Raw genomic sequence first — 16746 nt, 5'->3', positions numbered from 1 at the left:
CTCTCACTCACACACTCTCTCTCTCACACAGACACACGCACTCTCTCTCTCACTCACTCACTCACTCACTCACTCACACACACACTGCTGTAGCTTTGATTTACGTATCATTTATGTGACTGGGGTTAATTTTGCATATGATCTGTTTGAATCCCTGCAGAAGAAGACCGTGATCTGTGATCCTGTGATCTGTCCCGCACTCTCATGTCCTCACACCATCCAGCCTGAAGACCAGTGCTGTCCCATCTGTGACGGTGAGTGATGAATGAAATTAATATAATTTGTTAATATTTTTGATGTTCATTTAAAAGTAGCACGTTTATGTGTTGAAATATTCAGGTTTTAGACATAAAAAATATATTTGTTTTGTTTTTCAGTATATGTAAACACCCTTAAAATAAAATCAATTTAAATAATGGGGTAAGAAATACAGATAAAAATGCATATTCTTGCAATATCTTATGCAATTTAGCTTCTCAAGTAAACTTATCTTGTTTTAAGGATATTTTACTGGAAAACATCACAAACAAAAATGCTGATCAAGATTTAATTTGCAGTGTAAAGATTGTTAGCATGGACTATAATTAAAATGCAGTAGCATAAAAAATATATTTTAGATTTACTACATCCTATAAAATTTGAGGGAGATTTAACATTGTGTTCGAATTTCTTTAAACAGAAAAGAAAGAAACCAAACAGACGACTGCGGTAGAAAAAGTTGAGGAAGATCCCGAAGGTGAGTTTATATTAAATGATAAGAATTTACATAGAATTAAAAATCACAGCTATTATTTTAAATGTGCAGCTGTATATTAAGATGTTTATTTGTTGTTTCAGGCTGTTATTTTGAAGGTGATCAGAAAATGCACGCACCTGGCACAACATGGCATCCATTCGTCCCGCCATTCGGCTACATTAAGTGTGCCGTGTGTACCTGCAAGGTAAATTAACAAACATTACAATAGACAACATTATGTTTTGCTATAAAAAATACCAAATTTGTACACCGATATCAATAGTTAACCTTGTTGTTTTGTCCATCTCAGGGCTCCACAGGAGAAGTGCACTGCGAGAAAGTGACGTGCCCGCCTCTCACCTGCAGTCGACCAATCAGACGCAACCCTTCAGACTGCTGTAAGGAGTGTCCTGCGGAAGACACGCCCCCTCTTGAGGACGATGAAATGATGCAGGCAGACGGAGCGCGACACTGCAAGTTCGGCAATAACTACTACCAGAATAGCGAACACTGGCACCCTCGTGTCCCGCTGGTGGGAGAAATGAAGTGCATTACCTGCTGGTGTGATGTGAGTTTATCTTTGCTTTAATTCAAATTTCTTTTAAAGGGGTCCTATTATGCTCTTTTACAAAGTCTTGATTTTTGTTTTGGGGATGTACTAGAACAGGTTCTCATACTAGGTTGTTCGAAAACACATTATTTTTCACATATTTTACATTATTACAACACCTCTCTCCCCAATCTGGCATGAACGACGCGAATAGTTCCTGTATCAAATGAAGACCAACTGGGTCTGGTTAGCTGGGCCAGTGTGTGTGCTGTGATTGGTCGGCTGGGCCAGTGTGTGCTGTGATTGGTCGGCTGGGCCAGTGTGTGTGCTGTGATTGGTCGGCTGGGCCAGTGTGTGTGCTGTGATTGGTCGGCTGGGCCAGTGTGTGTGCTGTGATTGGTCGGCTGGGCCAGTGTGTGTGCTGTGATTGGTCGGCTGGGCCAGTGTGTGTGCTGTGATTGGCTCTACTCGGCGCCTGGTCGGGAAATGTCACGCTCCTTACCATAGCCGTCTGCGAGCTTCAGTGTAAATATTGCATCAAAATCAAATCAATTTAAGCACGATATAAACCTGGATGATTGTAACGACTCCAAGTTCGTCTGCCTTGGGAAAGCTAGCGTGTCTCAGACATAGTGATAACACTCGTTGCCTTCTGTAGTGCAGCTCAACCAGGTCTCGTCCCATTCGTCGATATTTGTGATATCACAAATCCCGGAAAATATGCATTGTAGTCCAAACGAGTCGTTCGTTGTAGTTTTTGAAAAGTGATTTCTGTTAAATAAAATATCTCCTTCTGAAGTGGACTTTGAACTTTACAACTTTGCAGATCTTTTTTTATGCTCAAACAGCAACATTACAGACTAACTAGAGTTGAAAAAGTGAAAAAGCATAATGGGACCCCTTTAAGAACATTTTGAGATTTTAAAACATGATACCACAGATAAGTAGGGTAACATATATTTTTACCATACTTCCCTAGTTTGATTACGTTAACAAGCGCAAACATTTTCTGAAATGTATGCAAATAAGGCATTATCTAATTAAATATGCACGAATTTGCATACATTTCCAAAATAAAGTCAGGTTCAAAATTTTTGTGTGATTTTGTTGACATTAAAGGTTTTTACTGTGGGGATTTTGGATTTGAAAACACTGGCAATAGCCAGCAAAACACACATTTTTGCAATGTTTTTAGGAACAAAATGTTATATAAATAAGTGTAAATGATATATGAACAAAACCTTCGGAATATAGATGGGAATAAAACCCTAAGTGTTGGCGTATGTAAGTGCTGCTGAAGTGGAGAAACAAACTTTTAAAGATATGTATTGGAATTGAAATCTATGACGCAAAAGGATAAAGCGCAATAAAATAAAAACACTTAAAAGTGTATTTTGGATGTTTTCTTTCCACTAGTCTGAAACAACACTTTATGACCAGCGCATAAAAATACAATGTTTTTTCATGTCATTTCTTGCCTCAAACTATTAGCATAATTAACTCAATTTCTCTTGTCATTACAGCATGGCGTCACAAAGTGCCAGAAAAAACAGTGTCCGTTCTTGAGTTGCAGTAACCCCATTCGCAGAGAAGGAAAATGCTGTCCTGAATGCATAGGTAAGTTCTGGTGCCAAACACAGTTTATTTAAGATATTAACTAAATCCTGCACAGTTTACTCAGTACATTTTACGTCTTTGTTTTACAGAGGACTTTATGGAAAAAGAAGAAATGGCAAAAATGGTGGAGAAAAAGAAAAATTGGAGACACTGACACCTCCTTTCCTCAACGTTCATTTTCCCACATGTCTTGAGATCAGGCCGTCTCAAATGCACAACGGGACGCCTGCGGATTGCAAAAAACAATCGCCGCACGAAACCGAGGAGAGGTCCAGAACACAAAGGGATCGAGAACAGTTTGGGAGAAAGTGGCTCTGGAGATGAAAGATATCAAGACAAAAACATAATGGATAAAAGGAGAACGAATTTCAGCTGATGTAGATGTTTGGATTTCCCATCGACTGGTTTTCTCACGTGAACGTTTGTTTTATTTTTGTTTGCATATTTGACTTGGCGCAAAATATCCAAGACTCGTACATCATCACACCTGTAAATAAATGTGTATACAATCACATGTTTGTATCACAGTAAAATACACACAACGCTTCACAACAAATTGCACATGCCGTCATTACAGTCCTTCAAAATGACACTCAAATCCCAGCCAATCAGCAGGACTGTTGTGATGCATCTGATTGGAGATTTGCCCTGTGGGTGGGGCTTAGTTTGGGGAGGCGGAGTTTCGGATGCTCATCAACATAAACCCACCCATTTCTGTTGCACCTGATGGTGTCAGTCTGTTTGCTGGTATATCATATTTTATGGCTATTTTATTTCAGTATTTTGATGGATATTATGAATATTTGTATTTGCATATTTATTAATTATGATGAATAAACAAAGTTTAAAAATGCATGTTGTCATAAAAGAAGTATGTTGTCTATCATTCTGGGACGTCCACTAACACACACTTCTATTTGTTTCTGCAGGTTTGATGGAAGATCAATTTAAGACTTTAAGAGCTTTTTAAGACCAAGTAAAGAAAATGTAAGCAATAAATTGAATGGAACACGATATGTCAATATGGTCTCTAAATGTAAATGTATTGTATTAGCAAAACTTCACAGTTTGAAAATACAACTTCCAACAGATCTCCATTACTTTTTCATTTATTTTACCAAAAAAATAAGCGTATGGCTTGAATATCTCTGCTCCTAATCACTAGAATATGGAAATAACTTTTATTGTGCCTTCTTATGCAAAAAAAAGTGTTTTTTGTCTTGTCTAAAGATTCTTAAATCAAGATGCATTGACTGGCATAAGATAATCAGTCTTGATTTATGAGAAATTTATTAAAATAAAGTGAGTTTATGATTAAAACAAGAACAAATATCTGCCAATGAGCTGAGAAAAATCAACTTAATTCAAATAAAAAAATAGGTTTTCATTCCCCACTGACATGTTTGTTCTTGTTTTTTTAAAATAAACTCACTTGCACTATTTTTCAGAAAACAAGACCTCATATGTTCATTTTGCATCTCAAGTAAATGTGTCTCGTTTTAAAGATGTTTAGATATCTGCATTGGAAAACAAAACAAAAACATTGAGGAAGATATTAATTTTTTGCAGTGCATGCATCGTTTAATGCCATAAACTGTGATGAATTTAAGACTTTCTGCTGCTTAATTTGTGGAAGAGTGAATTAAAGCATTTTAAATAATAAAATAAAAGCCATGCTCCTATGCATGTCTGAGTGTAGGACATCTGTATGCCGCAAAACATGAAACGCAACTGTCCTCGAGCGATCTTCATCTTTTTATGTAGCTGACCCTGACTGGAGAAGATTTGTAGGCCGAGCCGTACGTTAGGAGAGGATATTTCCAGTGACTTTTGGATTATTGCAGAAAATAAGCCCTGTGACCAGCAAACGTTTATGATACTTACACATTTTGTTCATCATGATAATCTTCACAAATGAATACAACTTTATGCATTTTGAAGCCTAAATGCAATCACCAGAAGTATAAAGCTAAACGTAGACTATCAGCGTCACCTCCAACGAGCTTCCCAAAACTCTCTCAGCCTTTATTAAAAACATTTTCCCTTTAAGTTTAACCCTCAGATTGTGTTCAAATCCCTTTAACACTAAAAAATAGCTTATAAATCTCTTGTTATGCTATATTACCACCAAACATTGCTATCAATCTTTCTGTCAGCTTGTTTTCTTTCAATTAGGACTGGTTTTGTGTTTATTTTAGGAACTGATTCATCGTAGGCCTCAATCTGAGTTTACGTACATCAGTTTTTTGAGTGAAAAAAGCATGATTTGTGGATAATTTTGTGAATATTAAATAAAATATGAAAAGCATTTGCACTGTTTATCACACTAGCGTGCTCTAATGTTTAACCAAGAAATCTGTTTTGAAAAGCTTTTATTTTGTGCAAAATTTTAATAAAAAAAAAAAATTTAAACTGTGGTGTACCCGGTCTTCAAAAAACAGCTTATAAATCTCTTGTTATGCAATATTACCACCAAATATTGGTATCAATCTTTTTGTCAGCTTGTTTTCTTTCAATTGTGGTGTACCCGGTCTTCAAAAAACAGCTTATAAATCTCTTGTTATGCCATATTACCACCAAACATTGCTATCAATCTTTCTGTCAGCTTGTTTTCTTTCAATTAGGACTGGTTTTGTGTTTATTTTAGGAACTGATTCATCGTAGGCCTCAATCTGAGTTTACGTACATCAGTTTTTTGAGTGAAAAAAGCATGATTTGTGGATAATTTTGTGAATATTAAATAAAATATGAAAAGCATTTGCACTGTTTATCACACTAGCGTGCTCTAATGTTTAACCAAGAAATCTGTTTTGAAAAGCTTTTATTTTGTGCAAAATTTTAATAAAAAAAAAAAAATTAAACTTGTGGTGTACCCGGTCTTCAAAAAACAGCTTATAAATCTCTTGTTATGCAATATTACCACCAAATATTGGTATCAATCTTTTTGTCAGCTTGTTTTCTTTCAATTAGGACAAAACAAACCCAAAGAAACCTAGCTATGTGCACCACGTTAAGCTAACTGAGACTTGTTATAGCACTTGCGTATCAATCTTTTGTTGATTTTTGTTTTCTTCCATTGTTCTCATCATTGTAAGTCGCTTTGGATAAAAGCGTCTGCTAAATGCCTAAATGTAAATGTAACATTTTCGGGAGAAAGAAAACTCCCTCCGGGTCAAAATGACCCGAACACAACCTGAGGGCTTAAATAAAGTCAAAACAGTTTGCAAAAATGTGATTATAAAAGCAATGAGGCTATGAAAGCGTCCGCTGTAGTCCCATTTAACCATATTTCAAGACAAGAAAAAAGAGCGTTACTGATGCATTTTACATCGTAGAATAAAACATGAACATATCTTGAGCTTGTGTTCAGACATTTAACCAAAAACCCATTCTAAACACCCATTGACTTCAATGCGATGGAAGCGGGAGTGCTAAAATGCTCATTTCTGGGTTTTGGCCTACAAAAATAGCAGCAAACCCTACAAAGCAATCCCAAAAGCACTTTTGGGAGGCGACGAACCAAATAATTCCGTCACTATTCAATCAACTGCAAATTTTCTAAATTTCAATCTGGCCAGACCGCGGTTCGGACCTGGTTTTAACTCATCTTCCTTCTGTTCCCACTTTGGTTTCACAGCTTTCCCCTCTGATTAAGCGTAGCGGGTTAATACGCCGGTCACTGGCCACAGCAAACGAATGTTTCTCATCGAGGAACCAGATTGGATCAGTTTTCTCAGGCTCGCTCGGACTCATTCCAGTTGTCTGACTTCATTTCTGCGTCTTCTGTGTCAAACGGAGAAAACTCGAGGGAACACGAAAGAAGCTCGACGCTTATTTTCCACCCGTCTCTGAATAAAAGCAGCTAATCAATTTTTACAGAACCTTCCCTCAGTATTTTTCCATTTGCTGTTCCCGTCTGTTGTTCATCGACCAAATAACACTGAAGCCATTGGATTATTTGGTAGATGAACAACAGGCCAACAGACTTTAAATCTGAAAGTTACTAGTTCTGTTCACTCATATTTCAGTATTTATAAAGCATGCATTTGATCTTATTGAGCTACTCTAACACTTTGCCTACTTTAGCTTGTTGTCCATTATGTCCTGATGTATTTTTAATAGTTTCGGACGGTTGTTAGAGACTCGAGGATGACTAGTTGCACTCTCACAATGCTGGCTCAAACACTGGATTTTTGTATGAATCGTTTGTTTGAATCAATACTTTTAAACATCTTTGTATCAAACAAGAAGATCTATAATTAACTGAGGAATACAATCCTGTTCATTTCAATACCAGCTGCTTAAAATCACTGGAAACATACCCCTAAAACAGCTGATTGTTTTCTTCTTTTTCACTTCTTGTGAGATTGCATCCCTGGAAAACTGGGGATCTGTGCTTTTATGATAACAACATGAGCTAAATGTATTCCCAAAGTAATAACAGTGATAATGCAGCATTCCTTCAAGATTACTGTAGGAGAAACCTGGAAATGTTTCTGTTTTTACAAAGAAACCACACAAGCAATCCATTCTTTGAAGTAATACATCAATAAATAAGTCATCACAAGCAGCTTTATATAATCACTATGACTCATAACTAACTTTACTTGCACTTTACATGGAAGGAATCTAGATGATGTCTAGTTTAGATTAGAGTTGATGAAAAGTCGCTTTGGATAAAAGAGTCTGCTAAATGCAGGAATGTAAATTTGAAAAGCTAAAAATGTATTAAATCACAAAAATGTCAAATTAAAATAAATACATTTACAATATTTTTATTTTATAATAGAAAATATTTTTTTATAATTTTTTTATTACTTTACAATAAATGATGTTAAATGCAAATTAATAAAAAATTTTTTATATATTTTTAAAATAATATTTTAATAAAATATACTAATACTAAAAATATGTTTTTTATATTTTATTGTTCTGCATGTGATGTGAACATTTATAATGTTTGTATTATTTTATAATAAATCAGTTTTACTAAAAATATACTGCTGCTAAAATTATTTTAAAAATTATATATATTTTTTATATTTTATTTGCTTATCTGCATGTCGCATGAACATTTATAATATTTTTATTATAATAAATCAAGTTAAATACAACAAATGTATAAAAATAAATATTTTACTAAAAAATTCTAATTCTAAAAATATTTTTTTAATATTTTATTGTTCTGCATGTGATGTGAACATGTATAATATTTGTATTATTTTATAATAAATCAATTTTACTAAAAATATACTGCTGCTAAAATTATTTTAAAAATTATATTTTAATAAACTTATATTAATACTAAAAATATATTTTTTATTATTTTATTTGTTTATCACATGAACATTTATAATATTTGTATTATAATAAATCAAGTTAAATGCAACAAATGTATAAAAATAAATTACAAAAAAATACTAAAATACTGAAAATTATATAAAAAATTATATTTTACAAAAAAATACTAATACTAAAAATTATATAAAAAATTATATTTTACAAAAAAAATTACTAATACTAAAAATTTGTTTTTTATATTTTATTGTTCTGCATGTGATGTGAACATTTATAATGTTTGCATTATTTTATAATAAATCAATTTTACTAAAAATATACTGCTGCTAAAATTATTTTTAAAATTATATTTTAATAAAATTATATTAATACTAAAAATATATTTTTTATTATTTTATTTGTTTATCACATGAACATTTATAATATTTGTAATATAATAAATCAAGTTAAATGCAACAAATGTATAAAAAGAAATATTTTACTAAAAAATACTAATACTAAAAATTATATTTTACAAAAAAAAATACTAATTCTAAACAAATCTTTGCTTATCTGCATCTCATGCGAACATAAACTGACATGATCAGAGAACTGTGCACATATGTGGTTAAATTATTTAAATATTGTACAGTGTTTGCTCTCTAAAATCTTGGTTATATGTGCCATATGTCTCATAAGAATTCATCATTTTATTTTGGGGATGTCCGTCATGCCCTCTCCTTCCGAAACATGGGGGTTTTGCATTATATTTTAATCAAATTATATTAATACTAAAAATATATTTTTTATTATTTTATTTGTTTATCACATGAACATTTATAATATTTGTATTATAATAAATCAAGTTAAATGCAACAAATGTATAAAAATAAATATTTTACTAAAAAATACTAATACTAAAAATTATATTTTACAAAAAAAAATACTAATTCTAAAAAAATCTTTGCTTATCTGCATCTCATGCGAACATAAACTGACATGATCAGAGAACTGTGCACATATGTGGTTAAATTATTTAAATATTGTACAGTGTTTGCTCTCTAAAATCTTGGTTATATGTGCCATATGTCTCATAAGAATTCATCATTTTATTTTGGGGATGTCCGTCATGCCCTCTCCTTCCGAAACATGGGGGTTTTGCTGACCCCTTCATCTGTGTGACACCCAATAGTTCACATCTCAGGTCAGGAGGAACTGTACTTTGCACTCTGTTGACTTTTAGCTCAAATCAGATTATAAATAAAAGTCTGTGCACGTGTTTACCTGTAAACAGTGATTTACTTGATGTGTCACAGACACTGAGCAAATTCTCATGAACTCATTCGAGCATTTATAATTTTATCGTAAAATTAGATTCGTTTCATGGAAAAGGACAGCTTCGACTCCTCTGGCAGCATCTGAGATTCATTTGATCTGATTCACTTTAACTGACCTGCAGAAGACTCTTAATACCGTGAAAACTTACTTTAGTAGCACGCGAGCGTGAATGGCAAGTTTTCAGTTCTTCATTTAAGCTCTTCTTCTCATTTAAGGCGAATGATTCGTCAGTAGAGTAGTCTGCTTGGTTCTACATGATCACAGCCAATCATAATATTAAAAATGAAATGTTTTGATGAATTATTGATTGATCATTTCTGAGTACTCAGGTACTCATGTACTCAGGTTCATCAGTGGGTGGCGTTTAGCTCTGTAACTCCCGCCTTATATTTAGCTGAACACAAACTTCTTCCACATATAAAAACTTACAAACGCTATCACGCAACCGACCGACTCGCCAGCTACCGCACGTCCACGCTCGCTGCGTGTGTGTGTGACGTGTGTGACGTGTGTGTGTGTGTGTGTAGCGACCAACAATTAGTCCAAGTGTGTGATCGTAATAATGGCTGTGGACGGTACAGATGAGAATAGTTTAGTAAGTGTTTTTCTATTTTTCTGCGTTTTGCCCCTGCTGGTAGATGCTGAAACTACATCTGATCGGTGTTTTAGGTGAATGCAAGCGTCATTGAAAAGAATAGGAATGGATAGCTTTTCCATGCATCATATAGAGGGGCAAGGAAAAATGATTGTGATTTTAACAGTAAAATACTGTAAAAATGCTACAGTAAAAACCTGTTAACTGGTTAACAGTAAGTCTCCATACTATACACGGTGAATAACTGTAATTACATTTAATGTAATTTTACAATAAAATACCGTAAATTGACACTCCCAGAATTCCCATCATATTTGATGTTTTTTTGTTGAAATAACATGTTTTTTCTTATCAGTTGTGTACATTAGGGTTTAATCTCACATCTCATGTTGTTAAATCAATGTTAATCATGTCGTGTGTCACCGTGATGGGGTTTAGTGTTTGTGTGAATGACACTGTGTGCACCTTCTATATATTATAAGTATATTATATATAAGTATTGTCCTCCTCAGCTCGTAGAAAAGCTGTTTGTGATGAGCTTTGGTTCATCGTGTGACTTTCTCATCGCCAGCAGTTTTTGCTGGTTATCAGTGCATTACAATGGTTCAAAACAGATATTAACACTTCAATATGTTGGTTTATTAGCATTGCATCAGTGAATGAAATACGGTATTTTATTGTGAATTTAAGTTAAGTCTGTAAAACCTAAAATGTTGCTACCATATTTTTTTACGATGAAGTTCTGGCAACCACAGCTGCCGGTATTTTACCGTAAATGTCACAGATTTTTTTTTACAGTGTAGTTATAGTTAGAACCATAAATATAACCATAAAAAACGTTACTTGAAACGAAATAAATGCTACATGAGATCAAATAAAATATATGTAAAAAACGTACATATGTTTTAATTCAGCTAGTTCCCCTCGGAAATATTTATCATTTTCATAACTAAAACTGAAAATAAAGAAAATAATAATAATAATGACAAAGACACTAACACAAAAACACTGAGCAAATTCTCATGAACTCATTCGAGCATTTATAATTTTATCGTAAAATTAGATTCGTTTCATGGAAAAGGACAGCTTCGACTCCTCTGGCAGCATCTGAGATTCATTTGATCTGATTCACTTTAACTGACCTGCAGAAGACTCTTAATACCGTGAAAACTTACTTTAGTAGCACGCGAGCGTGAATGGCAAGTTTTCAGTTCTTCATTTAAGCTCTTCTTCTCATTTAAGGCGAATGATTCGTCAGTAGAGTAGTCTGCTTGGTTCTACATGATCACAGCCAATCATAATATTAAAAATGAAATGTTTTGATGAATTATTGATTGATCATTTCTGAGTACTCAGGTACTCATGTACTCAGGTTCATCAGTGGGTGGCGTTTAGCTCTGTAACTCCCGCCTTATATTTAGCTGAACACAAACTTCTTCCACATATAAAAACTTACAAACGCTATCACGCAACCGACCGACTCGCCAGCTACCGCACGTCCACGCTCGCTGCGTGTGTGTGTGACGTGTGTGACGTGTGTGTGTGTGTGTGTAGCGACCAACAATTAGTCCAAGTGTGTGATCGTAATAATGGCTGTGGACGGTACAGATGAGAATAGTTTAGTAAGTGTTTTTCTATTTTTCTGCGTTTTGCCCCTGCTGGTAGATGCTGAAACGATCTGATCGGTGTTTTAGGTGAATGCAAGCGTCATTGAAAAGAATAGGAATGGATAGCTTTTCCATGCATCATATAGAGGGGCAAGGAAAAATGATTGTGATTTTAACAGTAAAATACTGTAAAAATGCTACAGTAAAAACCTGTTAACTGGTTAACAGTAAGTCTCCATACTATACACGGTGAATAACTGTAATTACATTTAATGTAATTTTACAATAAAATACCGTAAATTGACACTCCCAGAATTCCCATCATATTTGATGTTTTTTTGTTGAAATAACAAAAAAAATACTAATTCTAAAAAAATCTTTGCTTATCTGCATCTCATGCGAACATAAACTGACATGATCAGAGAACTGTGCACATATGTGGTTAAATTATTTAAATATTGTACAGTGTTTGCTCTCTAAAATCTTGGTTATATGTGCCATATGTCTCATAAGAATTCATCATTTTATTTTGGGGATGTCCGTCATGCCCTCTCCTTCCGAAACATGGGGGTTTTGCTGACCCCTTCATCTGTGTGACACCCAATAGTTCACATCTCAGGTCAGGAGGAACTGTACTTTGCACTCTGTTGACTTTTAGCTCAAATCAGATTATAAATAAAAGTCTGTGCACGTGTTTACCTGTAAACAGTGATTTACTTGATGTGTCACAGACACTGAGCAAATTCTCATGAACTCATTCGAGCATTTATAATTTTATCGTAAAATTAGATTCGTTTCATGGAAAAGGACAGCTTCGACTCCTCTGGCAGCATCTGAGATTCATTTGATCTGATTCACTTTAACTGACCTGCAGAAGACTCTTAATACCGTGAAAACTTACTTTAGTAGCACGCGAGCGTGAATGGCAAGTTTTCAGTTCTTCATTTAAGCTCTTCTTCTCATTTAAGGCGAATGATTCGTCAGTAGAGTAGTCTGCTTGGTTCTACATGATCACAGCCAATCATAATATTAAAAATGAAATGTTTTGATGAATTATTGATTGATCATTTCTGAGTACTCAGGTACTCATGTACTCAGGTTCATCAGTGGGTGGAGTTTAGCTCTGTAACTCCCGCCTTATATTTAGCTGAACACAAACTTCTTCCACATATAAAAACTTACAAACGCTATCACGCAACCGACCGACTCGCCAGCTACCGCACGTCCACGCTCGCTGCGTGTGTGTGACGTGTGTGACGTGTGTGACGTGTGTGTGTGTGTAGCAACCAACAATTAGTCCAAGTGTGTGATCGTAATAATGGCTGTGGACGTGGTTTATTAACATTACATCAGTGAATGAAATACGGTATTTTATTGTGAATTTAAGTTAAGTCTGTAAAACCTAAAATGTTGCTACCATATTTTTTTACGATGAAGTTCTGGCAACCACAGCTGCCGGTATTTTACCGTAAATGTCACAGATTTTTTTTTACAGTGTAGTTATAGTTAGAACCATAAATATAACCATAAAAAACGTTACTTGAAACGAAATAAATGCTACATGAGATCAAATAAAATATATGTAAAAAACGTACATATGTTTTAATTCAGCTAGTTCCCCTCGGAAATATTTATCATTTTCATAACTAAAACTGAAAATAAAGAAAATAATAATAATAATGACAAAGACACTAACACAAAAAAATACTAAAACTAAAAAAAACTAAAAAAACAATTATATATATATAAGTGCTGTCAAACGAATAATCGCGATTAATCGCATCCAAATTAAAAGTTTTTATGTACATAATATACGTATGTGTACTGTCTGTGTATATTTATTATGTATATATAAATACACACACATACAGTATATATCTAGAAAATATTTACAAATATATATATATTTATATTCATATAATTTATATTATATATAAATATATTTAATATATAAACATAACATATTTTTCTGAAACGTATACATGCACATTGCATTACCATGAAAAGGGTACATCAATATCATGTTACAAACTGTCTTCGTTCATGAATTATACAAACTTAAGTTTGGATCGTGCACTTTCACGTCTGTGTTCAAAAATGTGAGTGACAGTTCATATATTCATATAATTTATATTATATATAAATATATTTAATATATAAACATAACACAATTTTCTGAAATGTATACATGCACATTGCATTACCATGAAAAGGGTACATCAATATCATGTTACAAACTGTCTTCGTTCATGAATTATACAAACTTAAGTTTGGATCGTGCACTTTCACGTCTGTGTTCAAAAATGTGAGTGACAGTTCAAGGGTTAAGCTAAAAAATACTAAACAAAATGACAATTTATTATGGTTTTAACAACTGTAGCTGGAAGTGAACTGTGGTTACGGTTGGTTGGTGTACATGATATAGTTTCGACTCTTTACTGTAGGAACAAGGTGTTCACACAGAAGATGCAGCCCGTCTTCGAAAGACCTTCGGTGGATCTCTATCCGATCTCAGTCCGTCTCAGAAGTGTGGAGGTGAGAGAATCCGATCAACAACAGATCAGCAACACTTACACAATGTTTCAACAACTGTTCAGGGCTTTAAATTGAAATTTAATTAGGTGGTTGTAAAGTATTGTTATTTTTTTTATTAGCCTAATTAAAACAATATATTAATACATTTATAAAATATATATATTAAAATACATTATTTTATATATATATAATACAAGTATTTAAATGAATACACATACTCAGTCTACATTTCAATTTGCACATAATATACCTGTACATACAACTGTCGATTTGTATATTTTTATTCCTGATTTACTTGTTCTATTTTTAATTTATTTGTATTTTTTATTATCTGTGTTTATTATCGCTGTCATTCTGTTACACTGTGGAAGCTTCTGTCACGAAAACAAATTCCTCGTATGTGTAAACATACCTGGCACTAAAGCTGATTCTGATTCTGATTCTGATTCTGAATCTGTAATGTTTGATTAAGGTCAGTGTGAACAGTGCGCCCTCTACTGGACCAGGTGTGTGCTGATGCATTATGGGTAATGTAGTTCTCTCTCTCTCTCTCTCTCTCTGTAGCCTGGGCCTCACACTTTCAGCGGCTCTTTGTGTCGTTTATCGGAGCGGATTGGATCTACCTCATGATCCTGGGGTTCATCATGGCAGTGATCAGCTTTGTCATGGATGTCTTGGTCGACCTCCTCACAGAAGGTGAGTGTGTATCAGTGAGTTTGGGTGTCAGAATTAGCCAATAGACCTACAAGGTTATATTTAAAAATTGTTAAAATATTTTTAAAATGTTCCTGACGTTTATTAGAGTTTTTTTTCTAAAGAACTAGAGAATAAACCATTTTTTTTCTGGAGCTTTAGAAGTCTCTCTGACATCAGACTGTAAAACTATGTTTGATTCTTATTGCAACCTATTTGTTTGTTTGTTTTCAAGAAGCAAATAATTCAGATATGCATTTTGCTTCAAGACATTGAAGCCCATTTTTAGGACCACTCGGAATTCATTTCTGAAATGTAATGAAACCTCACAGGTTTATGAAGTATTGTTGTTTTTTAAATTCAGAACTGAATGACTTTGAATTACTACTTTTTCTATATATTTTTTATTACGCACGTTTTTATTTTAATCAATTATAATCATCAGTCTTCAGTTAAGTGTTGTAAATGTAACAGTGCACCCTCTCTGTTTCAAATGAGCTAATTAATGAATTATTTAATTCATTCATTCACCTCAAATATTTCTAGAAACAAATAATTATATAATCAGATAATGATATTTTGCTTCAAGAAAATTAAGCTCATTTTTTTAGGACCGTTCAGATGTCCTGACATTAAAGTATATTTCTGAAATTTGATGAAACCACACGTTTATAAATTATCTTTTTCTACAAATATATTATATACATTTCTGTTCTAATTAAAGTGCTTATTTGAAATATTTGTTTGCTTATAATTTTTCACCCCCCCCAAAGTTTGTTATAATTGTTCCCTGCAAAACTAATTGATGACTTGTTATTTTTTTGAATACTTTTATTATATAAACATATTTTATGTTAAAAAAAAAGCATATGTCTCTCCCAAATTTTTATTATTGTTATAAAATCTCATTCTCATTTCTCTACATCACACAGGTGGATCTACGATCTTGCGGACAGTCATGTTTTCCTGCAGTATTTGGCGTGGATCGCATATTCTATGTTTCTAATGTGTTTCGCTGCAGGATTCGCAAACATAGTTTCAATTCAGGCCGCTGGTGAGACGCACACATTCACAAAACATCACTACTGTATGTACAGTATGAAGCCAAACGTCCTTCATGAGCCTTTCAAACAGCTTTGTCCCTGATGAACTCTTTCTGTGATTCTTCATATAGTAACGTTTATAAGTGTGTGTGTGGCTCAGGGTCTGGTATTCCTGAAATGAAGACGTCTCTGAGAGGAGTGATGCTGCAGGAATATCTCACGTTCAAGACATTAGTGGCCAAAGTCATCAGTCTGACCTGTGTGCTCGGAAGTGAATTACCTGTGGGGAAGGAGTGTCATGCATTGCTATGAACTTGGATGGAGATCAACAGCAAGTTATAAGAGCCGATAAAGCCAGAAGCACTCACATTTAATCGTCAGATCAGTAAACAACGCAAAGCTAATCTGGCGACCTACAAGCCCAGCCGGTGGTGCGTTTTATCGCCTAGTTATTTAATAGATGTCAAGCAGGCTCATAGATGCAGCAACATGAACATGCAGCAAAACACAGACTCGCTATGGCGCTTCCTGTTCTCACACACACACACACACACACACACACACACAGAACACAGAACACAGAACACAGCAGGGAGCACAAAAAGATTTCCAAGCTGCTCTTCTTCTTCAAATGAAAGTGGATGTTAATACAGTTGCTACAAAAAAAGCATAAAAACATTGTTGCATCCACACACTTTTATAAAGCATTGTTCTCGATTGCTTAAACACATTTCTTGAAACTATGCCTCGTATTC

The 16746-nt window shown here is 34.0% G+C and overlaps 2 protein-coding genes across 2 annotated transcripts in view; both read left to right on the top strand.

Annotated features, from left to right (window-relative positions):
- LOC107570268 (chordin-like) overlaps positions 1–3688 on the top strand; it is a 26784-nt gene extending 23096 nt beyond the window's left edge. The window contains exons 13-18 of the mRNA XM_016256478.1: positions 161–254; positions 680–736; positions 838–941; positions 1047–1304; positions 2810–2903; positions 2993–3688. Coding sequence (XP_016111964.1) covers positions 161–254; positions 680–736; positions 838–941; positions 1047–1304; positions 2810–2903; positions 2993–3057 — 672 coding nt within the window. The 3' untranslated portion in view covers positions 3058–3688. The remainder of the gene's footprint in view (positions 1–160; positions 255–679; positions 737–837; positions 942–1046; positions 1305–2809; positions 2904–2992) is intronic.
- Positions 3689–11702: 8014 nt separating this feature from the next.
- The window catches only part of LOC107570266 (chloride channel protein 2-like), a 26254-nt gene continuing 21210 nt past the window's right edge, over positions 11703–16746 (top strand). The window contains exons 1-5 of the mRNA XM_016256476.1: positions 11703–11735; positions 14165–14255; positions 14820–14951; positions 15874–16002; positions 16152–16284. Of these exons, the coding sequence (XP_016111962.1) occupies positions 11703–11735; positions 14165–14255; positions 14820–14951; positions 15874–16002; positions 16152–16284 (518 nt within the window). The remainder of the gene's footprint in view (positions 11736–14164; positions 14256–14819; positions 14952–15873; positions 16003–16151; positions 16285–16746) is intronic.

This window comes from Sinocyclocheilus grahami, unplaced genomic scaffold (assembly GCF_001515645.1).
Source record: "Sinocyclocheilus grahami isolate Dianchi unplaced genomic scaffold, SAMN03320097.WGS_v1.1 scaffold1435.1, whole genome shotgun sequence".
NCBI lineage: Eukaryota > Metazoa > Chordata > Actinopteri > Cypriniformes > Cyprinidae > Sinocyclocheilus > Sinocyclocheilus grahami.
The sequence above is the reverse complement of the archived record's forward strand: the minus strand, read 5'-3'. Positions and strand labels throughout refer to the sequence as shown.